The 21,635-nt window shown below is 44.5% G+C and overlaps 4 protein-coding genes across 11 annotated transcripts; 1 reads left to right on the top strand and 3 right to left on the bottom strand.

Annotated features, from left to right (window-relative positions):
* Positions 1 to 87: 87 nt before the first annotated feature.
* On the bottom strand, positions 88 to 13,175 carry LOC108150110 (serine-rich adhesin for platelets). Of its 4 annotated transcripts, none has more exons than XM_041708046.1 (2): positions 8,202 to 13,175; positions 88 to 7,967 (listed from the first exon to the last, which is right to left on the bottom strand). In XM_041708046.1, the coding sequence occupies exons 1-2, from the start codon at positions 13,147 to 13,149 to the stop codon at positions 148 to 150; spliced, it is 12,768 nt and encodes a 4,255-aa protein (XP_041563980.1). In that variant the 5' UTR covers positions 13,150 to 13,175; the 3' UTR covers positions 88 to 147. The 4 variants fall into 4 exon arrangements, with proteins under 4 accessions (XP_041563980.1, XP_041563981.1, XP_041563982.1 ...); XM_041708047.1 differs by having other exon boundaries at positions 88 to 11,765; positions 12,228 to 13,175; XM_041708048.1 differs by having other exon boundaries at positions 88 to 11,765; positions 12,468 to 13,175.
* Positions 13,176 to 13,598: 423 nt separating this feature from the next.
* LOC108135675 (aldo-keto reductase family 1 member B1) lies at positions 13,599 to 17,754 on the bottom strand. Of its 5 annotated transcripts, none has more exons than XR_005977240.1 (7): positions 17,654 to 17,754; positions 17,512 to 17,596; positions 15,121 to 15,263; positions 14,577 to 15,060; positions 14,309 to 14,517; positions 14,006 to 14,174; positions 13,599 to 13,731 (listed from the first exon to the last, which is right to left on the bottom strand). XR_005977240.1 is itself a non-coding variant. In XM_041708351.1 (6 exons), exons 1-6 carry the CDS (start codon positions 17,737 to 17,739, stop codon positions 13,686 to 13,688), a joined length of 1,053 nt encoding a protein of 350 aa, XP_041564285.1. In that variant the 5' UTR covers positions 17,740 to 17,754; the 3' UTR covers positions 13,599 to 13,685. The 5 variants fall into 5 exon arrangements, 2 of the variants coding, with proteins under 2 accessions (XP_041564285.1, XP_017112002.1); XR_005977241.1 differs by having other exon boundaries at positions 14,012 to 14,174; XR_001773923.2 differs by lacking the exons at positions 17,512 to 17,596; positions 17,654 to 17,754 and adding an exon at positions 16,843 to 17,024.
* Positions 17,755 to 17,991: 237 nt separating this feature from the next.
* On the bottom strand, positions 17,992 to 19,703 carry LOC108135519 (aldo-keto reductase family 1 member B1). The gene is made up of 5 exons (XM_017256265.2): positions 19,486 to 19,703; positions 19,202 to 19,344; positions 18,617 to 19,145; positions 18,388 to 18,557; positions 17,992 to 18,240 (listed from the first exon to the last, which is right to left on the bottom strand). The coding sequence occupies exons 1-5, from the start codon at positions 19,552 to 19,554 to the stop codon at positions 18,192 to 18,194; spliced, it is 960 nt and encodes a 319-aa protein (XP_017111754.1). The 5' UTR covers positions 19,555 to 19,703; the 3' UTR covers positions 17,992 to 18,191.
* Positions 19,704 to 20,131: 428 nt separating this feature from the next.
* Positions 20,132 to 21,396, top strand: LOC108135500 (PCI domain-containing protein 2 homolog). The gene has a single exon (XM_017256243.2). The coding sequence runs from the start codon at positions 20,164 to 20,166 to the stop codon at positions 21,349 to 21,351; it is 1,188 nt and encodes a 395-aa protein (XP_017111732.1). The 5' UTR covers positions 20,132 to 20,163; the 3' UTR covers positions 21,352 to 21,396.
* Positions 21,397 to 21,635: the final 239 nt, after the last annotated feature.

Here is a 21,635-nt window from a genome sequence, read left to right as displayed (position 1 = left end):
CAAGGAGTATAATTTTTCAACTATTGTTATTGGTGTCGACCCAAAAAGGAAAAAACGATTTTATAATATTCAAATGCATATATTTTACAATCGTATTAATTAAAGTCCTAGCCCTTTTACTCTGGCTTTATCCATAGAGGGAAAACTTTAATATTGATTGCTCCAACCGCCCCATCCGCCTCCATATGGCCATCCATACCGCCAGCTTGGCCTGGCTCCAACGCCCATCCAACGTCCGTTGCCCCACCAATAGGGATACTGCCCGGTTGCGCCGACGACACCACCTTGGATCTTAGTTGCGTCACTGGAACTCTCCGACAGTTGTCCATCTACGGATTCCGCTTCATTGTTCGAGCTTCCGTGGTCTTGTGTGGAGCTCCTGGTCCAGGAGTTCGACTTCTGGAACTGACCATCTCGAGCAGTCTGGCCTCGAGCTAAACGGAAACGAATGTCTGGAGATCCCTGGACACCAGAACTGCCACTTGAGAATCCTGAGCGCTGGGACCAGGACTGTCCGCCCCGAGATCCGATTCCACCGCCAATGGAACCAGAAACAGATGAGCCATCACTGTCGTTGGCCTCACCATCTGTGGGGCTTCTTTTAATCAGCTTTGACCAGGAACTCGAAGAATCTCCTCCAACTCCTCCACCAACAGAGATACCGGCATCAAGAATTGGCAGGGTTAATCGGATAGGATTAGATGTTTTCTGCGACGAACTAGACCAAGTGTATTTAGTCTGAGTTTTTGGAACCGATGACGTTATGGTTGTAGTTGTAGATTTGCTTGAAGTAGAACTAGACTTTCCATTTGACTCAGGAATTTTGGAGTTGTTTGAGGTATACGTTTTTGTCGTCTTAGTCGATGTTGAGCTGAACTTTTCGCCATTATTCGATATGCTGGCGTCAACTACAGGTAAAGTCAAGCTATCTGACAATTTACTTCCTGTGGTAGATGTTGTTGTAGTCGTTGTTGTCGATGTTGAGCTTGACTTTCCGCCATTAAGTGAAATGCTGGCATCCACGAGAGGTAACGAGGAGGTACCTGATGAATTGCTTCCTTTAATGGTGGTTGTTGTAGTCGTTGTTGAAGATTTTGAGCCCGACTTGTCGTCATTCAGCGAAAAGCTGGCGTCAACTACCGGAAGAGACAAGCTATCTGACAATTTATTTCCTGTGGTAGATGTTGTTGTAGTCGTTGTTGACGATGTTGAGCTTGACTTTCCGCCGTTAAGTGAAATGCTGGCATCCACGAGAGGTAACGAGGAGGTACCTGATGAATTGCTTCCTTTAATGGTGGTGGTTGTAGTCGTTGTTGAAGATTTTGAGCCCGACTTGTCGTCATTCAGCGAAAAGCTGGCGTCAACTACCGGAAGAGACAAGCTATCTGACAATTTACTTCCTGTGGTAGATGTTGTTGTAGTCGTTGTTGACGATGTTGAGCTTGACTTTCCGCCATTAAGTGAAATGCTGGCATCCACGAGAGGTAACGAGGAGGTACCTGATGAATTGCTTCCTTTAATGGTGGTTGTTGTAGTCGTTGTTGAAGATTTTGAGCCCGACTTGCCGGCATTCAGCGAAAAGCTGGCGTCAACTACCGGAAGAGACAAGCTATCTGAGAATTTATTTCCTGTGGTAGATGTTGTTGTAGTCGTTGTTGACGATGTTGAGCTTGACTTTCCGCCATTAAGTGAAATGCTGGCATCCACGACAGGTAACGGGGAGGTACCTGATGAATTGCTTTCTTTGGTGGTGGTTGTTGTAGTCGTTGTTGAAGATTTTGAGCCTGACTTGCCGCCATTCAGCGAAAAGCTGGCGTCAACTACCGGAAGAGACAAGCTATCTGACAATTTATTTCCTGTGGTAGATGTTGTTGTAGTCGTTGTTGACGATGTTGAGCTTGACTTTCCGCCGTTAAGTGAAATGCTGGCATCCACGAGAGGTAACGAGGAGGTACCTGATGAATTGCTTCCTTTAATGGTGGTTGTTGTAGTCGTTGTTGAAGATTTTGAGCCCGACTTGCCGCCATTCAGCGAAAAGCTGGCGTCAACTACCGGAAGAGACAAGCTATCTGAGAATTTATTTCCTGTGGTAGATGTTGTTGTAGTCGTTGTTGACGATGTTGAGCTTGACTTTCCGCCATTAAGTGAAATGCTGGCATCCACGACAGGTAACGGGGAGGTACCTGATGAATTGCTTTCTTTGGTGGTGGTTGTTGTAGTCGTTGTTGAAGATTTTGAGCCTGACTTGCCGCCATTCAGCGAAAAGCTGGCGTCAACTATCGGAAGAGACAAGCTATCTGACAATTGATTTCCTGTGGTAGATGCTGTTGTAGTCGTTGTTGACGATGTTGAGCTTGACTTTCCGCCATTAAGTGAAATGCTGGCATCCACGAGAGGTAACGAGGAGGTACCTGATGAATTGCTTCCTTTAATGGTGGTTGTTGTAGTCGTTGTTGAAGATTTTGAGCCCGACTTGCCGCCATTCAGCGATAAGCTGGCGTCAACTACCGGAAGAGACAAGCTATCTGAGAATTTATTTCCTGTGGTAGATGTTGTTGTAGTCGTTGTTGACGATGTTGAGCTTGACTTTCCGCCATTAAGTGAAATGCTGGCATCCACGAGAGGTAACGAGGAGGTACCTGATGAATTGCTTTCTTTGGTGGTGGTTGTTGTAGTCGTTGTTGAAGATTTTGAGCCTGACTTGCCGCCATTCAGCGAAAAGCTGGCGTCAACTACAGGTAAAGTCAAGCTATCTGACAATTTATTTCCTGTGGTAGATGTTGTTGTAGTCGTTGTTGACGATGTTGAGCTTGACTTTCCGCCGTTAAGTGAAATGCTGGCATCCACGAGAGGTAACGAGGAGGTACCTGATGAATTGCTTTCTTTGGTGGTGGTTGTTGTAGTCGTTGTTGAAGATTTTGAGCCTGACTTGCCGCCATTCAGCGAAAAGCTGGCGTCAACTACCGGAAGAGACAAGCTATCTGACAATTGATTTCCTGTTGTAGATGCTGTTGTAGTCGTTGTTGACGATGTTGAGCTTGACTTTCCGCCATTAAGTGAAATGCTGGCATCCACGAGAGGTAACGAGGAGGTACCTGATGAATTGCTTCCTTTAATGGTGGTTGTTGTAGTCGTTGTTGAAGATTTTGAGCCCGACTTGCCGCCATTCAGCGAAAAGCTGGCGTCAACTACCGGAAGAGACAAGCTATCTGAGAATTTATTTCCTGTGGTAGATGTTGTTGTAGTCGTTGTTGACGATGTTGAGCTTGACTTTCCGCCATTAAGTAAAATGCTGGCATCCACGAGAGGTAACGAGGAGGTACCTGATGAATTGCTTTCTTTGGTGGTGGTTGTTGTAGTCGTTGTTGAAGATTTTGAGCCTGACTTGCCGCCATTCAGCGAAAAGCTGGCGTCAACTACCGGAAGAGACAAGCTATCTGACAATTGATTTCCTGTGGTAGATGCTGTTGTAGTCGTTGTTGACGATGTTGAGCTTGACTTTCCGCCATTAAGTGAAATGCTGGCATCCACGAGAGGTAACGAGGAGGTACCTGATGAATTGCTTCCTTTAATGGTGGTTGTTGTAGTCGTTGTTGAAGATTTTGAGGCTGACTTCCCGCCATTCAGCGAAAAGCTGGCGTCAACTGCCGGAAGAGACAAGCTATCTGACAATTTATTTCCTGTGGTAGATGTTGTTGTAGTCGTTGTTGACGATGTTGAGCTTGACTTTCCGCCATTAAGTGAAATGGTGGCATCAACTTGAGGTTCCGATAAGGTACTTGACGATTTGCTTCCTTTGGTGGTGGTTGTGGTAGTCGTTGTTGAAGATTTTGAACCTGACTTTCCGCCATTAAAATATGTACTGGCATCAATTACCGGAAGAGACATGCTATCTGACAACTTATTTCCTGTGGTGGATGTTGTTGTAGTCGTTGTTGACGAAGTTGTGCTTGACTTTCCGCCATTTACTGATATGTTGGCATCAACTAAAGGCAGCGATGAGGTACTTGAAGATTTGGATCCTTTGGTTGTGGTTGTTGTAGTTGTCGTTGAAGACTTTGAGTTTGACTTTCCGCCATTACCAACTATGCTGGCGTCAACATCTGGTAAAGATGACGTACTTAACTGTTCACTACCGTTGCTGGTGGTTGTTGTTGTTGTGGTTGAAGAGCGGATAGATTTTCCACCCTTTGTTAGTGAACTTCCTTTAGTTATTTTGATTAGAGGCGATGGTTCAGCAAACTGACTTTCAGAGGTAGTTGTAGTTGTGGTGGCCTGGTTTGAGCTTCCATTATCGTTCAAAGAGCTACCCTGACTGATTTCGACCAGAGGGTCGGTAGATGTGCTAGATTGACTCATGTCTGAAGAAGTCGTGGTTGTCGTGCTCGACGATGTATTCCTTGATTTCCTACCATTCCAATTTTTTTTCGATGAACGAGACCAGGAGTGCTTGCTCTTAGGTGATGAAGAGGAATTTGAAGTTGTTGTTGTTGTAGTTTCGGTAGAGGAGGTGCTTGATTTTCCATTAGACTTGGGAACCTTGGAGGTTTTTGACGAATATGTTTTTGTAGTTTTAGTCTTGGATGAGCTTGATTTGCCACCATTATCTACTACAGGCAGAGATGAAGAGCTGGACTGATCGCTTTCGTCAGTTGAGGTTACTGTAGTAGTTGTGGATGACTGGTTCGATTGTCCATCATCGTTCGAAGCACCAACAGCAGCATCGGCTATTGAGTCAGACGAGTCAACAGACGAACTCTCATTTTTATTTTTGCGGTTTGCCCACCGCTTGGTCCAATATTTCCCAAACTTGCCACCATTGTATATTTTCTTTGATGAACTCGACCAGGAGTGTTTGATCTTAGGTGTTGCAGAAGAGCTTGACGATACAGTTGTTGTAGAGCTCGAGTTCATTTTTCCATTTGACTTTGGAACCTTTGATGTCTTTGACGAATAAGTCTTTGTGGTTTTTGTCCATTTTGAGCCTGATTTTCCGCCCTTACCTACAATAATGGAATCTACCGGAAGGGATGGGGCATTACTGCTGGTGGATGTGGTTGTCGTGGTAGTCGAAGAAGATTGGCTTGAAAGTCCATCAGCGGACAAAGACTGACTGGAGCTTCCATCAGCATTTGAGGAGCTTCCCTGAGTAACTGCTACAACAGGAGCAGACGAGTCGGTGGATTGACCTTCATTCAAGGTTGTTGTTGTTGTCGCTGTGGTCGTTGATTGGCTAGACTTTCCATCTCCATTCGAGAAACTTCCCTGAGTGACTTCCACAATAGGGTCAGACGAAGTGCTGGACTGGCTTTCATCCGAAGAAGTTGTCGTGGTTGTTGTAGACGAAGACTGAGTGGAGCTTCCCTCAGCATTCGAGGAGCTTCCTTGAGTGACTTCAACAACAGGAGCAGGCGAGTCGGTGGATTGACCTTCATTCGTGGTCGTTGTCGTTGTGGTTGTGGTTGTAGAGTGGCTAGAGTTTCCATCTACATTCGAGGAACTTCCCTGAGTGACTACCACAGTAGGGTCAGACGAAGAGCTGGACTGGCTTTCATCCGAAGAAGTTGTCGTGGTTGTTGTAGACGAAGACTGATTGGAGCTTCCCTCAGCATTCGAAGAGCTTCCTTGAGTGACTTCTACAACAGGAGCAGACGAGTCGGTGGATTGACCTTCATTTGAGGTTGTTGTCGTTGTGGTTGTGGTCGTGGAATGGCTAGAGTTTACATCTCCATTCGTGGAACTTCCCTGAGTGACTTCCGCAGTAGGGTCAGACGAGCTGGACTGGCTTTCATCCGAAGAAGTTGTCGTGGTTGTTGTAGACGAAGACTGATTGGAGCTTCCCTCAGCATTCGTAGAGCTTCCTTGAGTGACTTCTACAACAGGAGCAGACGAGTCGGTGGATTGACCTTCATTTGAGGTTGTCGTTGTTGTGGTTGTGGTCGTGGATTGGTTAGAGTTTCCATCTCCATTCGAGGAACTTCCCTGAGTGACTTCCACAATAGGGTCAGACGAAGTGCTGGACTGGCTTTCATCCGAAGAAGTTGTCGTGGTAGTTGTAGACGAAGACTGAGTGGAGCTTCCCTTAGTATTCGAGGAGCTTCCTTGAGTGGCTTCTACAACAGGAGCAGACGAGTCGGTGGATTGACCTTCATTTGAGGTTGTCGTTGTTGTGGTTGTGGTCGTGGATTGGTTAGAGTTTCCATCTCCATTCGAGGAACTTCCCTGAGTGACTTCCACAATAGGGTCAGACGAAGTGCTGGACTGGCTTTCATCCGAAGAAGTTGTCGTGGTTGTTGTAGACGAAGACTGAGTGGAGCTTCCCTCAGCATTCGAGGAGCTTCCTTGAGTGACTTCAACAACAGGAGCAGGCGAGTCGGTGGATTGACCTTCATTTGAGGTTGTCGTTGTTGTGGTTGTGGTCGTGGATTGGTTAGAGTTTCCATCTCCATTCGAGGAACTTCCCTGAGTGACTTCCACAATAGGGTCAGACGAAGTGCTGGACTGGCTTTCATCCGAAGAAGTTGTCGTGGTAGTTGTAGACGAAGACTGAGTGGAGCTTCCCTTAGTATTCGAGGAGCTTCCTTGAGTGGCTTCTACAACAGGAGCAGACGAGTCGGTGGATTGACCTTCATTTGAGGTTGTCGTTGTTGTGGTTGTGGTCGTGGATTGGTTAGAGTTTCCATCTCCATTCGAGGAACTTCCCTGAGTGACTTCCACAATAGGGTCAGACGAAGTGCTGGACTGGCTTTCATCCGAAGAAGTTGTCGTGGTTGTTGTAGACGAAGACTGAGTGGAGCTTCCCTCAGCATTCGAGGAGCTTCCTTGAGTGACTTCAACAACAGGAGCAGGCGAGTCGGTGGATTGACCTTCATTCGTGGTCGTTGTCGTTGTGGTTGTGGTTGTAGAGTGGCTAGAGTTTCCATCTACATTCGAGGAACTTCCCTGAGTGACTACCACAGTAGGGTCAGACGAAGAGCTGGACTGGCTTTCATCCGAAGAAGTTGTCGTGGTTGTTGTAGACGAAGACTGATTGGAGCTTCCCTCAGCATTCGAAGAGCTTCCTTGAGTGACTTCTACAACAGGAGCAGACGAGTCGGTGGATTGACCTTCATTTGAGGTTGTTGTCGTTGTGGTTGTGGTCGTGGAATGGCTAGAGTTTACATCTCCATTCGTGGAACTTCCCTGAGTGACTTCCGCAGTAGGGTCAGACGAGCTGGACTGGCTTTCATCCGAAGAAGTTGTCGTGGTTGTTGTAGACGAAGACTGATTGGAGCTTCCCTCAGCATTCGTAGAGCTTCCTTGAGTGACTTCTACAACAGGAGCAGACGAGTCGGTGGATTGACCTTCATTTGAGGTTGTCGTTGTTGTGGTTGTGGTCGTGGATTGGTTAGAGTTTCCATCTCCATTCGAGGAACTTCCCTGAGTGACTTCCACAATAGGGTCAGACGAAGTGCTGGACTGGCTTTCATCCGAAGAAGTTGTCGTGGTAGTTGTAGACGAAGACTGAGTGGAGCTTCCCTTAGTATTCGAGGAGCTTCCTTGAGTGGCTTCTACAACAGGAGCAGACGAGTCGGTGGATTGACCTTCATTTGAGGTTGTCGTTGTTGTGGTTGTGGTCGTGGATTGGTTAGAGTTTCCATCTCCATTCGAGGAACTTCCCTGAGTGACTTCCACAATAGGGTCAGACGAAGTGCTGGACTGGCTTTCATCCGAAGATGTTGTCGTGGTAGATGTAGACGAAGACTGAGTGGAGCTTCCCTCAGTATTCGAGGAGCTTCCTTGATTGACTTCTACCACAGGAGCCGACGAGTCGGTGGATTGACCTTCATTTGAGGTTGTTGTCGTTGTGGTTGTGGTCGTGGAATGGCTAGAGTTTACATCTCCATTCGTGGAACTTCCCTGAGTGACTTCCGCAGTAGGGTCAGACGAGCTGGACTGGCTTTCATCCGAAGAAGTTGTCGTGGTTGTTGTAGACGAAGACTGATTGGAGATTCCCTCAGCATTCGAAGAGCTTCCTTGAGTGACTTCTACAACAGGAGCAGACGAGTCGGTGGATTGACCTTCATTTGAGGTTGTCGTTGTTGTGGTTGTGGATTGGTTAGAGTTTCCATCTCCATTCGAGGAACTTCCCTGAGTGACTTCCACAATTGGGTCAGGCGAAGTGCTGGACTGGCTTTCATCCGAAGATGTTGTCGTGGTAGTTGTAGACGAAGACTGAGTGGAGCTTCCCTCAGTATTCGAGGAGCTTCCTTGAGTGACTTCTACAACAGGAGCAGACGAGTCGGTGGATTGACCTTCATTTGAGGTTGTCGTTGTTGTGGTTGTGGTCGTGGATTGGTTAGAGTTTCCATCTCCATTCGAGGAACTTCCCTGAGTGACTTCCACAATAGGGTCAGACGAAGAGCTGGACTGGCTTTCATCCGAAGATGTTGTCGTGGTAGTTGTAGACGAAGACTGAGTGGAACTTCCCTCAGTGACTTCCACAGTCGGGTTAGACGAAGAGCTGGACTGGCTTTCATCCGAAGACGTTGTAGTAGTTGTTGTAGACGAAGACTGACTAGAGCTTCCCTCAGCATTTGATGAGCTTCCTTGAGTGACTTCTACAACAGGAGCAGACGAGTCGGTGGATTGACCTTCATTTGAGGTTGTTGTCGTTGTGGTTGTGGTCGTGGATTGGCTAGAGTTTCCATCTCCATTCGAGGAACTTCCCTGAGTGACCTCCACAGTAGGGTCAGACGAAGAGCTGGACTGGCTTTCATCCGAAGAAGTCGTCGTGGTTGTTGTAGACGAAGACTGAGTGGAGCTTCCCTCAGTATTCGAGGAGCTTACCTCAGCATTCGAGGAGCTTCCTTGAGTGACTTCTACAACAGGAGCAGACGAGTCGGTGGATTGACCTTCATTTGAGGTTGTTGTCGTTGTGGTTGTGGATTGGCTAGAGTTTCCATCTCCATTCGAGGAACTTCCCTGAGTGACTTCCACAGTAGGGTCAGACGAGCTGGACTGGCTTTCATCCGAAGAAGTTGTCGTGGTTGTTGTAGACGAAGACTGAGTGGAGCTTCCCTCAGTATTCGAGGAGCTTCCTTGAGTGACTTCTACAACAGGAGCAGACGTGTCGGTGGATTGACTTTCATTTGAGGTTGTTGTCGTTGTGGTTGTGGTCGTGGATTGGCTAGAGTTTCCATCTCCATTCGAGGAACTTCCCTGAGTGACTTCCACAGTAGGGTCAGACGAGCTGGACTGGCTTTCATCCGAAGAAGTTGTCGTGGTTGTTGTAGACGAAGACTGAGTGGAGCTTCCCTCAGTATTCGAGGAGCTTCCTTGAGTGACTTCTACAACAGGAGCAGGCGAGTCGGTGGATTGACCTTCATCCGTGGTCGTTGTCGTTGTGGTTGTGGTTGTAGAGTGGCTAGCGTTTCCATCTTCATTCGAGGAACTTCCCTGAGTGACTTCCACAGTAGGGTCAGACGAGCTGGACTGGCTTTCATCCGAAGAAGTTGTCGTGGTTGTTGTAGACGAAGACTGAGTGGAGCTTCCCTCAGTATTCGAGGAGCTTCCTTGAGTGACTTCTACAACAGGAGCAGACGTGTCGGTGGATTGACCTTCATTTGAGGTTGTTGTCGTTGTGGTTGTGGTCGTGGATTGGCTAGAGTTTCCATCTCCATTCGAGGAACTTCCCTGAGTGACCTCCACAGTAGGGTCAGACGAAGAGCTGGACTGGCTTTCATCCGAAGAAGTCGTCGTGGTTGTTGTAGACGAAGACTGAGTGGAGCTTCCCTCAGTATTCGAGGAGCTTACCTCAGCATTCGAGGAGCTTCCTTGAGTGACTTCTACAACAGGAGCAGACGAGTCGGTGGATTGACCTTCATTTGAGGTTGTTGTCGTTGTGGTTGTGGTCGTGGATTGGCTAGAGTTTCCATCTCCATTCGAGGAACTTCCCTGAGTGACTTCCACAGTAGGGTCAGACGAGCTGGACTGGCTTTCATCCGAAGAAGTTGTCGTGGTTGTTGTAGACGAAGACTGAGTGGAGCTTCCCTCAGTATTCGAGGAGCTTCCTTGAGTGACTTCTACAGCAGGAGCAGACGAGTCGCTGGATTGACCTTCATTTGAGGTTGTTGTCGTTGTGGTTGTGGTCGTGGATTGGCTAGAGCTTCCATCTCCATTCGAGGAACTTCCCTGAGTGTCCTCCACAGTAGGGTCAGACGAAGAGCTGGACTGGCTTTCATCCGAAGAAGTTGCCGTGGTTGTTGTAGACGAAGACTGAGTGGAGCTTCCCTCAGTATTCGAGGAGCTTCCTTGAGTGACTTCTACAACAGGAGCAGACGAATCGGTGGATTGACCTTCATTTGAGGTTGTTGTCGTTATGGTTGTGGTCGTGGATTGGCTAGAGTTTCCATCTCCGTTCGAGGAACTTCCCTGAGTGACTTCCACAGTAGGGTCAGACGAGCTGGACTGGCTTTCATCCGAAGAAGTTGTCGTGGTTGTTGTAGACGAAGACTGAGTGGAGCTTCCCTCAGTATTCGAGGAGCTTCCTTGAGTGACTTCTACAGCAGGAGCAGACGAATCGGTGGATTGACCTTCATTTGAGGTTGTTGTCGTTGTGGTTGTGGTCGTGGATTGGCTAGAGTTTCCATCTCCATTCGAGGAACTTCCCTGAGTGACTTCCACAGTAGGGTCAGACGAGCTGGACTGGCTTTCATCCGAAGAAGTTGTCGTGGTTGTTGTAGACGAAGACTGAGTGGAGCTTCCCTCAGTATTCGAGGAGCTTCCTTGAGTGACTTCTACAACAGGAGCAGGCGAGTCGGTGGATTGACCTTCATTCGTGGTCGTTGTCGTTGTGGTTGTGGTTGTAGAGTGGCTAGCGTTTCCATCTCCATTCGAGGAACTTCCCTGACTGACTACCACAGTAGGGTCAGACGAAGAGCTAGACTGGCTTTCATCCGAAGACGTTGTCGTGGTTGTTGTAGACGAAGACTGAGTGGAGCTTCCCTCAGCATTCGAGGAGCTTCCTTGAGTGACTTCTAAAACAGGAGCAGACGAGTCGGTGGATTGACCTTCATTCGTGGTCGTTGTCGTTGTGGTTGTGGTCGTGGATTGGCTAGAGTTTCCATCTCCATTCGAGGAACTTCCCTGAGTGACTTCCACAATAGGGTCAGACGAAGAGCTGGACTGGCTTTCATCCGAAGATGTTGTGGTGGTTATTGTAGACGAAGACTGAGTGGAGCTTCCCTCAGAATTCGAGGAGTTTCCTTGATTGACTTCTACAACAGGAGCAGACGAGTCGGTGGATTGACCTTCATTTGAGGTTGTTGTCGTTGTGGTTGTGGTCGTGGATTGGCTAGAGTTTCCATCTCCATTCGAGGAACTTCCCTGAGTGACTTCCACAGTAGGGTCAGACGAGCTGGACTGGCTTTCATCCGAAGAGGTTGTCGTGGTTGTTGTAGACGAAGACTGAGTGGAGCTTCCCTCAGTATTCGAGGAGCTTCCTTGAGTGACTTCTACAACAGGAGCAGACGAATCGGTGGATTGACCTTCATTTGAGGTTGTTTTCGTTGTGGTTGTGGTCGTGGATTGGCTAGAGTTTCCATCTCCATTCGAGGAACTTCCCTGAGTGACTTCCACAGTAGGGTCAGACGAGCTGGACTGGCTTTCATCCGAAGAAGTTGTCGTGGTTGTTGTAGACGAAGACTGAGTGGAGCTTCCATCAGCATTCGAGGAGCTTCCTTGAGTGACTTCTACAACAGGAGCAGACGAGTCGGTGGATTGACCTTCATTTGAGGTTGTTGTCGTTGTGGTTGTGGATTGGCTAGAGTTTCCATCTCCATTCGAGGAACTTCCCTGAGTAACTTCCACAGTAGGGTCAGACGAGCTGGACTGGCTTTCATCCGAAGAAGTTGTCGTGGTTGTTGTAGACGAAGACTGAGTGGAGCTTCCTTCAGCATTCGAGGAGCTTCCTTGAGAGACTTCTACAACAGGAGCAGACGAGTCGGCGGATTGACCTTCATTCGTAGTCGTTGTCGTTGTGGTTGTGGTCGTAGATTGGCTAGAGTTTTCATTCGAGGCACTTCCCTGAGCAACTTCCACAGTAGGGTCAGACGAGCTGGACTGGCTTTCGTCCGAAGACGTTGTCGTGGTTGTTGTAGACGAAGATTGAGTGGAGCTTCCCTCAGCATTCGAGGAGCTTCCTTGAGTGACTTCTACAACAGGAGCAGACGAGTCGGTGGATTGACCTTCATTCGTGGTTGTTGTCGTTGTGGTTGTGGTCGTGGATTGGTTAGAGATTCCATCTCCATTCGAGGAACTTCCCTGAGTGACTTCCACAATAGGGTCAGACGAAGTGCTCGATTGGCTCTCATCCGAAGATGTTGTGGTGGTTGTTGTGGACGAAGACTGACTAGAGCTTCCCTCAGCATTTGATGAGCTTCCTTGAGTGACTTCTACAACAGGAGCAGACGAGTCGGTGGATTGACCTTCATTCGTGGTTGTTGTCGTTGTGGTTGTGGTCGTGGATTGGCTAGAGTTTGCATCTCCATTCGAGGAACTTCCCTGTGTGACTTCCACAATAGGGTCAGACGAAGTGCTTGATTGGCTCTCATCCGAAGATGTTGTCGTGGTTGTCGTGGACGAGGACTGACTGGAGCCTCCATTAGCGTTCGAGGAGCTTTCCTGAGTGCCTTCTACAAAAGAAGCAGAGTCCGTAGATTGACTTCCATCCGAGGACGTTGTCGTTGTGGTTGTTGTTGAGGATTGGCTAGTCAAACCATCATCGAATATGGTGTCGGAAGAGCTTGACGGTTCGGTCTCATCGTTTGAAGTTGTGGTAGATGCAGATTGATTCGTGGAAATTGTGTCACTACTTTCACTTGGGTCTGCATCGGAGAGTTCAAGTAGCTTTTTCCCGTTGGCACAATTTACATAATTCGAGTTTCCAAGCAATTCTCCGTCGTGCAAAAGAATTAACTTTCCGAAAAGCCTGTCCAGCAGCCACAGGCGTATATCCTTTCGTATTTCAATTAGAGTTTGTCTAACACTTTCACAACATGGCTGTGGTTTTATATCCGGGGTGGCCACCGCCGTTACCGTTTGAGATTGGGATTGAGCCGCTGTGAGGGCCAAAAAAGCAGCCAAAACCGCGACGAAAATCAAACGCATGATCCGCAAAGCAACCGGGCGTTTGATGAATTAGATCTGTTGGCCAAATTTTAATTTCCAAACCTTTTATACCCTTGCTCGGTTGTATCGATATTTTTTTGGCTATTTGCGTAGATGCTTGTCTAGCTTGCAAATTTTATTTGCTAAAGAACATTTGGTACTTCAATTGTCTAAGAAAAACATAATAACTGTACAAATTCACAAAACTCAAGATAAATATCTATTAAAAACCTGTTTAAGAACCAACTGTGCAAAATATTTGTTCTTAGCTTGGAATAAACACTTGTTAGATATTTTGACTTTACGTAAATCGCTCGCTCGTGTCAAAAGTGTACGTCAGAGGTGCATTAACCGATTTTGGAACCATTGTTTAATAGCACACGAGAACCGTTTATTTGAACAGCCAGTTATATACAATAGAAGATACCATATGCAAAAATGCTAAGACATAATTTCCAGGTTTGTTTATTCGTACGATTAAAGATTAAATGATTATGTAACAAATAGTAAATTTGAACTCCCCACTGTGTCGCCTATTAGTATTCGTCCTTCTCGAATGGGTGGTGGGGGTGACCGTAGTGGCTGCAAATGTTCAAATTCAAAAGTTATAAGTTCAGTTTGTTCAAGAACATTTCATAAGAAGAAATAAAGACAATGGCAATGCAAACAACATCTACGAAAAACTTCAACTACTTTCAAGCGTAAAAAATAAAAAATAATCAACACAGCAAATAAAGCATTTTAAAACACAAGCAAGGAGCGGTAAACTAATCAAAAAAGCTAAGTCAACTAAGCTTAAGTAAACACAAACAATCGAAAGAAAAACACGTATGCGACTAAAGTAATGAAAACATACGTTAACCTCATGTTTATGTAGATATTTTTCTTGCAATAGGTTCATTTCGCATTATGAATAATTTCCCATTTAAAGGTATTCTGCTTCATTTTATTTTTTGGTTTGCAGGTATCGCTTTCTTTAAGCTTAATACTCATCGTGAAATGGATAGTACTTATGGGTACCATGACTAAATTGTAAATAGAAATGTATAGATATAATTAAAGAAAATATTATATATATTATATTCTATATATATATATGTTTAACCCTTAAACCAAGTTTGATAAATAATAAATATAAAATTCTTGAGGGTAGACTTACTTGAGCAGGGGCACGAGACGACCATTGCACTCGAAGCTCTCGATGATTTCGATTTCCTCGGGTGTCAGCTCAAAGTCAAAGACCTGGAAGTTCGACTCGATGCGCTCCTTGGTCACCGACTTGGGGATAACAATGTTGGCGCGCTGCACCTGATAGCGGATGAGGATCTGTCCAGGAGTCTTGTTTTTCTTGGTGGCTATCTCCTTGATCTATAGGTGTAAGTTGTATTTTAGTTATACTAAACTACCCAAAGTAATAATGAACATACCTTTGCCTCCTCTAGAATGACTGGGTCGCCAGCTTTGGCCCATGGACGGTTGGGAGATCCCAAGGGACTGTAGGCGGTGATCGCAATATCCTTCGACTTGCAGAAATCGATCAGCTTCTTCTGTGTCAGGTATGGGTGGCACTCGATCTGGTTGGTTGCCGGTGGAATGGTGGCCACCTCAAGCACACGCTCAATCTGTCGCCTGTTGAAGTTAGAAACACCAATGGACTTGACCAGACCTTCCTCCACCAACTTCTCCATGGCCTTCCACGTATCGACATAGTCGACTGGTGAGTACAGGGTCTTGCCATCCTTGTCGGTGGGGAACAGCTCACAGCCCTCCTTGAATCCCATGGGCCAGTGAATGAGGTACAGGTCGAGGTACTTGAGCTTCAGGGCACTCAACGTGTTCTCCAGAGCAGGCTTGACCAGATCGGGGCGATGGACAGTGTTCCACAGCTTGCTGGTGATGAACAAATCCTCGCTGCAAGTCGGTGATGTTCAATACCATGGTTCGCAAAATGTCAAATACTCAAAGACTCACCGCTTGACAACGCCCTCCTTGATCTTGGCCTCAACGCCCTCTCCGACCTCATCCTCATTCTGGTAGACATGGGCACAGTCGATGTGCCTATATCCGGCATCAATGGCCACTTTCACAGCCTCGGTGACCTCACCTTTGGGGCTCTGGAAATATAAACAAGCCATAATGTATTTATAAAATGGTAAATTAAGTAAAATATATTTTAAAATAAATAAAGTAAGTAGGTGTAATCCTTAAAAGTAACAAATAGTATATCTGCTTTACTCACCGAGTTTGCAAAATTGTAGTAAATATCTGACTGTTATTAATTCACTTATAAATAAGCTTTCACACTCTTCACGGTTAATAATCTATTCGCAAACAATTATTGCAAGTAATACTGTGAATAAGAAAGGAAGGTCTATCGGGACGTATAGAACATATTTATCTCCAGCATTCATAAGTACGTCACCATGGAACATTCTAAACTCCAAACGGAATTTCGCAATTTGATGTCGAGCAAAGTTTCAGTTATTAGGAGCGTGATTTAGAAATCGAACCAGTCTATCTGACACTTGACGTCACTTATCAGCCCCCTTAGTTTCCGCATCCAAAAAAACCCAGAAAGATCAGAATTGGGTCAGGCCAATGAAATACAGTTTAGACTTAAGCACGTGAAAGTTTGAACTATAAAAAGGGTCAGTCTTGAGAAATGCTCATTAAAATGGGAAACGGATGTACAAATTGATTTACATTTTCACAAAGCTGTTTAATAATTGCTCATTTATATTTTAAATGTTGCTTAATCTTCCAAAAAAATGATAGGTCAAAGACTGCCATTTAGTTTTGACATAATTAGTATATATTGCGTACGCTAGAAAGTTTTTAATTTATGGGTTGGGGAGCAAGCCTTCCTATATTGTGTTCTACAAATAGTGCACACAAACTTAAACAGATTACGGAATTTTTACAAAAATACCCTTATAATACCCTTGCTAATTTAAACTCAGCTTATCAACAATATTCCCACCGCAATCTTAACAGATTTTCCATTAGAAATTGTACTCAACTTAGTGTTTTGAATACTAAGTTCGTTAAAGGGGTGCGTCTTTCGTGAATACTTGAACTACAACCTATCCCCATATTTCATTTCGATCCCTTGAAATAACTAAAGCAATCTCGTGTAGAAATCTCCACTTTAGATAAGAACTTTTATCAACTCCTGTCAGCCGACTAACTACATATGTACATATGTACCCCAAATATTTATATGAATGTTTGTCGGGGTGTATCAAGAAGTGATGAGGCAAATATTTGCGAAAAGTTTCCACAGCCATAAGAAGGTAAAAAGGGTCACCTTGGCGAATAGGTCACAGAGATCCTCAAAACATGTAGTATGTGATATTTTAGTGAACGTGTAAAACCGTTAATTAGCATAATGGCTATGGAAAATCAGTTATTTTTGTATTAAAGCTGCTAGATTCCACACTCCCACACAAACATATACAATTATATTTGTATAAACAGAATGACCGGCAAAACATAGCCGGCTAACTATCAGCAATACGACGCGTGTCAATTTTTTTATCCCCTATTTTTCAGCAAAAAGCTAAATGAAATGGGGGAAAAAAAAAACAACGGAAGGCGTGGGCAGCGGAAAACTACCCGATTATGGGGACAAAACAAATACAATTGCAAAAATTTACAAGTTCCTAAAATGCAGTTAATTGATTCTCTACTTACGCCCCAGGTTCCCAGACCAATGATTGGGATTTCCTTGCCGTTGTTGAGTTTAACTTTTGGTACTTTGGCAGCCATCTTCGACACTATTAACTCCTTTTGTTTACTTTTGAAGGATTTAAAATATATATAATACAATTGGACACCTTTCGGACGATTGCCTCTGTTTTACAAAGTGAACGATTTCAACCAGCTGATTGCCGCTTTTATATGCACCAAAACGAAAGCTTGTCTAAAATTCTAAAAAGCTTTTTAAAGCAGGGCTGCATTATTGGGCAGGCAAAACAGCTGAGTGATCGCAACAGTTATATTTAAATAATATAATTATTTTTTATAAAAATTATTATAATAAGCATTTCCAGGTTGGACAACAAAATTAATATAGACTTGGGTTTAAAATGTAATTAATAAATATCATTTTTTCATAAAAAAAAATCTGAATAAAATTTCCTGATTTAAAAAAACAAAATATTTACTTGCTTAGTTCTGTTTATGTATCTAATGAAACAAAAAATTAAATATAAATTGAATTCAAGTCAATTCAACTCTAATGTCCATTGTTCTTGATTTTTGAAGGCGTGTTGAAATAAATAATATATATTTAAATAGTTAAAGACAAGGTTCTTTTAACTTATATGACTACGAAAAAAATAGTATTGAAATAATATTTACATTCCAGGTTCCAAGCCCGATTATTGGAATCTCATTTCCATTCAATAAAACAACTTTGGGGACTCCAGCATACTCCTTCTGGCACCTAATAGTATTGGATTGTTCTTGAAATTCTTTTTTACACTGCTCCTTTATAAATTACCACATAAAACGTTCTGTTTTTCCATAATTTCTTAATGTGAACCGAAAAATGGGGCGAACCAGTTGAATTTTCAATAATGTATTCATTTTTATATAATTGTGAAGGAATTTGAATATACACTTTTTAAAGGCTTTGACAGTGCAATGGCTACTAAGAATTTCCATTTATTTCTAAAGAAAAAATAAGAAAATAAATGTATAAACAAAAATGAAAAGCCACATTTTTAGATAATTTTTACAATGAAAATTTTAAATATTACTTCCTTAAATTCTGGCTCTTCCAACCTTGTAAGGCAAATACAATAATGAATAAATGTTGGATAATAGAGATAGTTTTGGAGTCTTTAAAAGATAACATTTTTATTATAACTATTATCAAGTAATTATAAATTGCCAAACATAAGTTCTTGCATGGTTCCTTAGTTTTTTCTCATCTGTAATTTAAAGAGGTAGCTAATATGATCATTTATGAAATGAAACTTATCACAAATTTTTTTTAACACTTTTAAGATATATTACTTCCAGTCTGGAAAATTGACTTATATCGTCTGTACAGGCTCAAACGGATGGTGGGGATGTCCATAGGCCCTAAGGAGCAAAATATTGCAAATATTAGATGATAAATATTTGACCCATGTAATGTAATTAATAAAATCGAGTAAGAATATAAAAACTTTTCCACTCAAGGATATAGAAAATGTAGAGAATATAACCTACAATACGAGTTGAACTTACGCTTTCATGGTCATAAAACGACCATTACAGTCCAGATCATAAATAGCCTTGACATCGTCGATAGCCAGTTCAAAGTCCCAGATTCGCTTAAAGTTGTCCAGCATATGCTGTTTGCTCACGGATCGCGGGATAACGATGATGCCCGATTGTGTCTGATAGCGGAGGAGCACCTGGATTAATGAGGTAAATAATATTTTTTTTTCGGTTTTGCTTATATAGATATCTCAACCTGCGCCGGTGTCCTTTCGTATTTCTCGGCTATAGCCAGGATGGTTGGGTGCTGAAGCAGTGGATAAGCCCCGGGTTTTTCGTAGGGCGTGTGTCCCGATCCCAGGCAGCTATAGGCAGTTACAGCAATGGCATTGTCATAGCAGAGGGTGATCAATGGCTTCTGACTCAAGTACGGGTGGCACTCGATCTGCAGAACCACCGGCTTCAACTTCGCCACACTCAGTAGCCTGGTGATCTGTTGCTCATTAAAGTTGGACACCCCGATGGCCTGGCACAGTCCCTCATCCACCAGATCCTCCATGGCCCGCCAGGTGTCCACGTAGTCGATGTCCTCGAAGACAGCCTTATTCGTGTCCGGACAGGTGGGATAAAGGTTCTCGCCCGACTTGTAGGCCATGGGCCAGTGCATCAGGTAGAGATCCAGGTAGTCCACTCCCAAATTTCTCATACTAGTCTCGCAGGCGGATCGCACTAACTCCGGCTTGTGGTAGGTGTTCCAAAGTTTGCTCGTAATGAAGAGATTATCGCTGTATAATTTGGAATTTAAGATTGGATTTCATTACTTAAATACTTGATCCCCTACCGTGTTACCACGCCCTCATCCATTTTCTCGCGAAGAGCTGCACCCACCTGTGCCTCATTTCCGTATATGTGGGCGCAGTCAAAGTGACGATATCCTATGTCGATGGCATCCTTTACCGCCTGGGTGAGGACTTCTGGGGGGCTCTTAAATGGGGGAAGAACAAGAAGAAGAGCTAAAGCTTTTGGATAACCTTAAAGAGCTTTGACATTGACCGTAAAAAATGCATTGTAAATGCACTTTTCTGTTGGCCAAATATTAAAATAACATTATATGGGCATACCTACCCGCCATGTTCCAAGACCAATCATTGGCATATTTTTTCCATTACTTAAAAGAAAATATGGCGTCGACATCTCGGATTTTTTAAACCTCCGATATCTTTCCGCTTCTTGAGAATTGTGGATATGGTACTCGCTTTTTTAAGCTTAAATTTGTAATTTACTGAATGAACTAAACTCAAAAGCCTGTTAAACTATCTAAAAACACTACATTTCTTGTCATAGTTTTTCTATCACAGCTATATATATGTAAATTGTTTAAATTTAGAAACTTTTGGGCAAGCAAAAGACCTTCGCGGAACACTATCGATTCGCCGGTTAGGAGATTTTGCAAAATGTTCAGCTAATTTCAATCAAAATATTCTCATGCTTAAGTTTTTTTTTTTAAATGTGGTTTAATATTCCACAAGTGTTTTTGCCTGTATTAATGTTGCAGCGCCTTAAACAAATAGTAATATTTTAAAATATTATTATTATAAAATATGGAGACAAAATAACTAAATTTCTAGTCCAAAGTATTTGATAGCTTTGCTAAAAATAATAAATATATAGTTACAAATTAGAAAACTATGTTTAAAAACTATTGGTAACTTCGCTAGCTCGATACTATCGATTACCAACGCATTTAGCGATAGTGCCATTGATTGTCACCACTAAAACTGCCGCCAGCCAAAAAACAAAACAATGTTTGGCAGCGTAAATAACTATTTATCCGGCGTGCTGCACTCCGCCCAGGATTGCGATGGCGAGTCCTTGGGAACTCACCTCTCGCTTCGCGACGTGCACGTGCAGAACCACAACCTGTATATCGCGCAGCCGGAGAAGCTGGTGGACCGGTTCCTGAAGCCACCGCTGGACGAAGTGGTGTCCGCCCACATGAAAGTGCTGTATCACCTGGCCCAGGAGCCTCCCGGCTACATGGAGGCCTACACGCAACAGGCGGCAGCCTGTGGAGCGGTGGTGAGGCTGCTGCAACAGCTCAAGGACGAGAACTGGTGCCTTCCCCTGATGTATCGCGTGTGCCTGGACTTGAGGTACCTGGCGCAGGCCTGCGAGAAGCATTGTCGCGGATTCACACCCGGTCATGTGCTGGAAAAGGCCGCCGACTGCATGATGGCCTGCTTCCGCGTTTGCGCCGCCGACGGACGCGCCTCCGAGGAGGATACCAAGCGTCTGGGCATGATGAACCTGGTCAACCAGCTCTTCAAGATCTACTTCCGCATCAATAAGCTGCATCTGTGCAAACCCCTCATCCGCGCCATCGACAACTGTGTCTTCAAGGACTCCTTCCCGCTGCCGGAGCAGATCACCTACAAGTATTTCGTGGGCAGACGGGCCATGTTCGACTCCAACTACCAGGCCGCTGTGCAGGATCTGTCGTATGCGTTTAGCAACTGCCCGGATCGGTTTGCCAGCAACAAGCGGCTGATTCTCATCTACCTGGTGCCGGTGAAGATGCTGCTGGGCTACCTGCCCAGCAAGTCTCTCCTGCAGCGCTACGATCTCCTGCTGTTCCACGATCTTGCACTGGCTCTCAAGGCGGGCAATGTGAATCGCTTCGATGAGATCGTCAGGGATCAGGAGCTGGTGCTGATCCGAAGTGGAATCTATCTTTTGGTGGAGAAGCTTAAGTTCATCGTGTACCGGAATCTGTTCAAGAAGGTGTTCGCCATCCGTCAGACCCATCAGCTGGACATGGGCGACTTCCTCTCGGCGCTACAGTTTGTGGGCTTGACCGATGTTTCCCTGGACGAAACGCATTGCATCGTGGCCAATCTGATCTACGAGGGAAAGATCAAGGGCTACATCTCCCACGCCCACAACAAGCTGGTCGTGTCCAAGCAAAATCCATTCCCCTCCATGTCCTCATAGTGCATTTAATTGTGAATTTTTAAGAGTAAAAGACTCCGCTTAAAATAGTGTTTTATTTCTTTTAATAAGGGAGTTGGCCAAATATATTTTAGTTGCATTGTATGAATTTAAAAGGTCAAGTAAAAAATGTTTTGAAATTTAAAGTCAACTTAAATAAACAAATGACTAAACATTTTTTAATTTGTTTCCATAAAGCTTATAGATTTTTTTTTAAATTGTACTTGTTTACGATATATATCGATAATTCGAAAACATCGATGCTGTCCCGCCAAACATCGATGACA

This window comes from Drosophila elegans, unplaced genomic scaffold, assembly GCF_018152505.1.
Source record: "Drosophila elegans isolate 14027-0461.03 unplaced genomic scaffold, ASM1815250v1 contig_208, whole genome shotgun sequence".
NCBI classification, from domain to species: domain Eukaryota; kingdom Metazoa; phylum Arthropoda; class Insecta; order Diptera; family Drosophilidae; genus Drosophila; species Drosophila elegans.
This window is presented reverse-complemented; position numbering and strand designations above follow the sequence as displayed.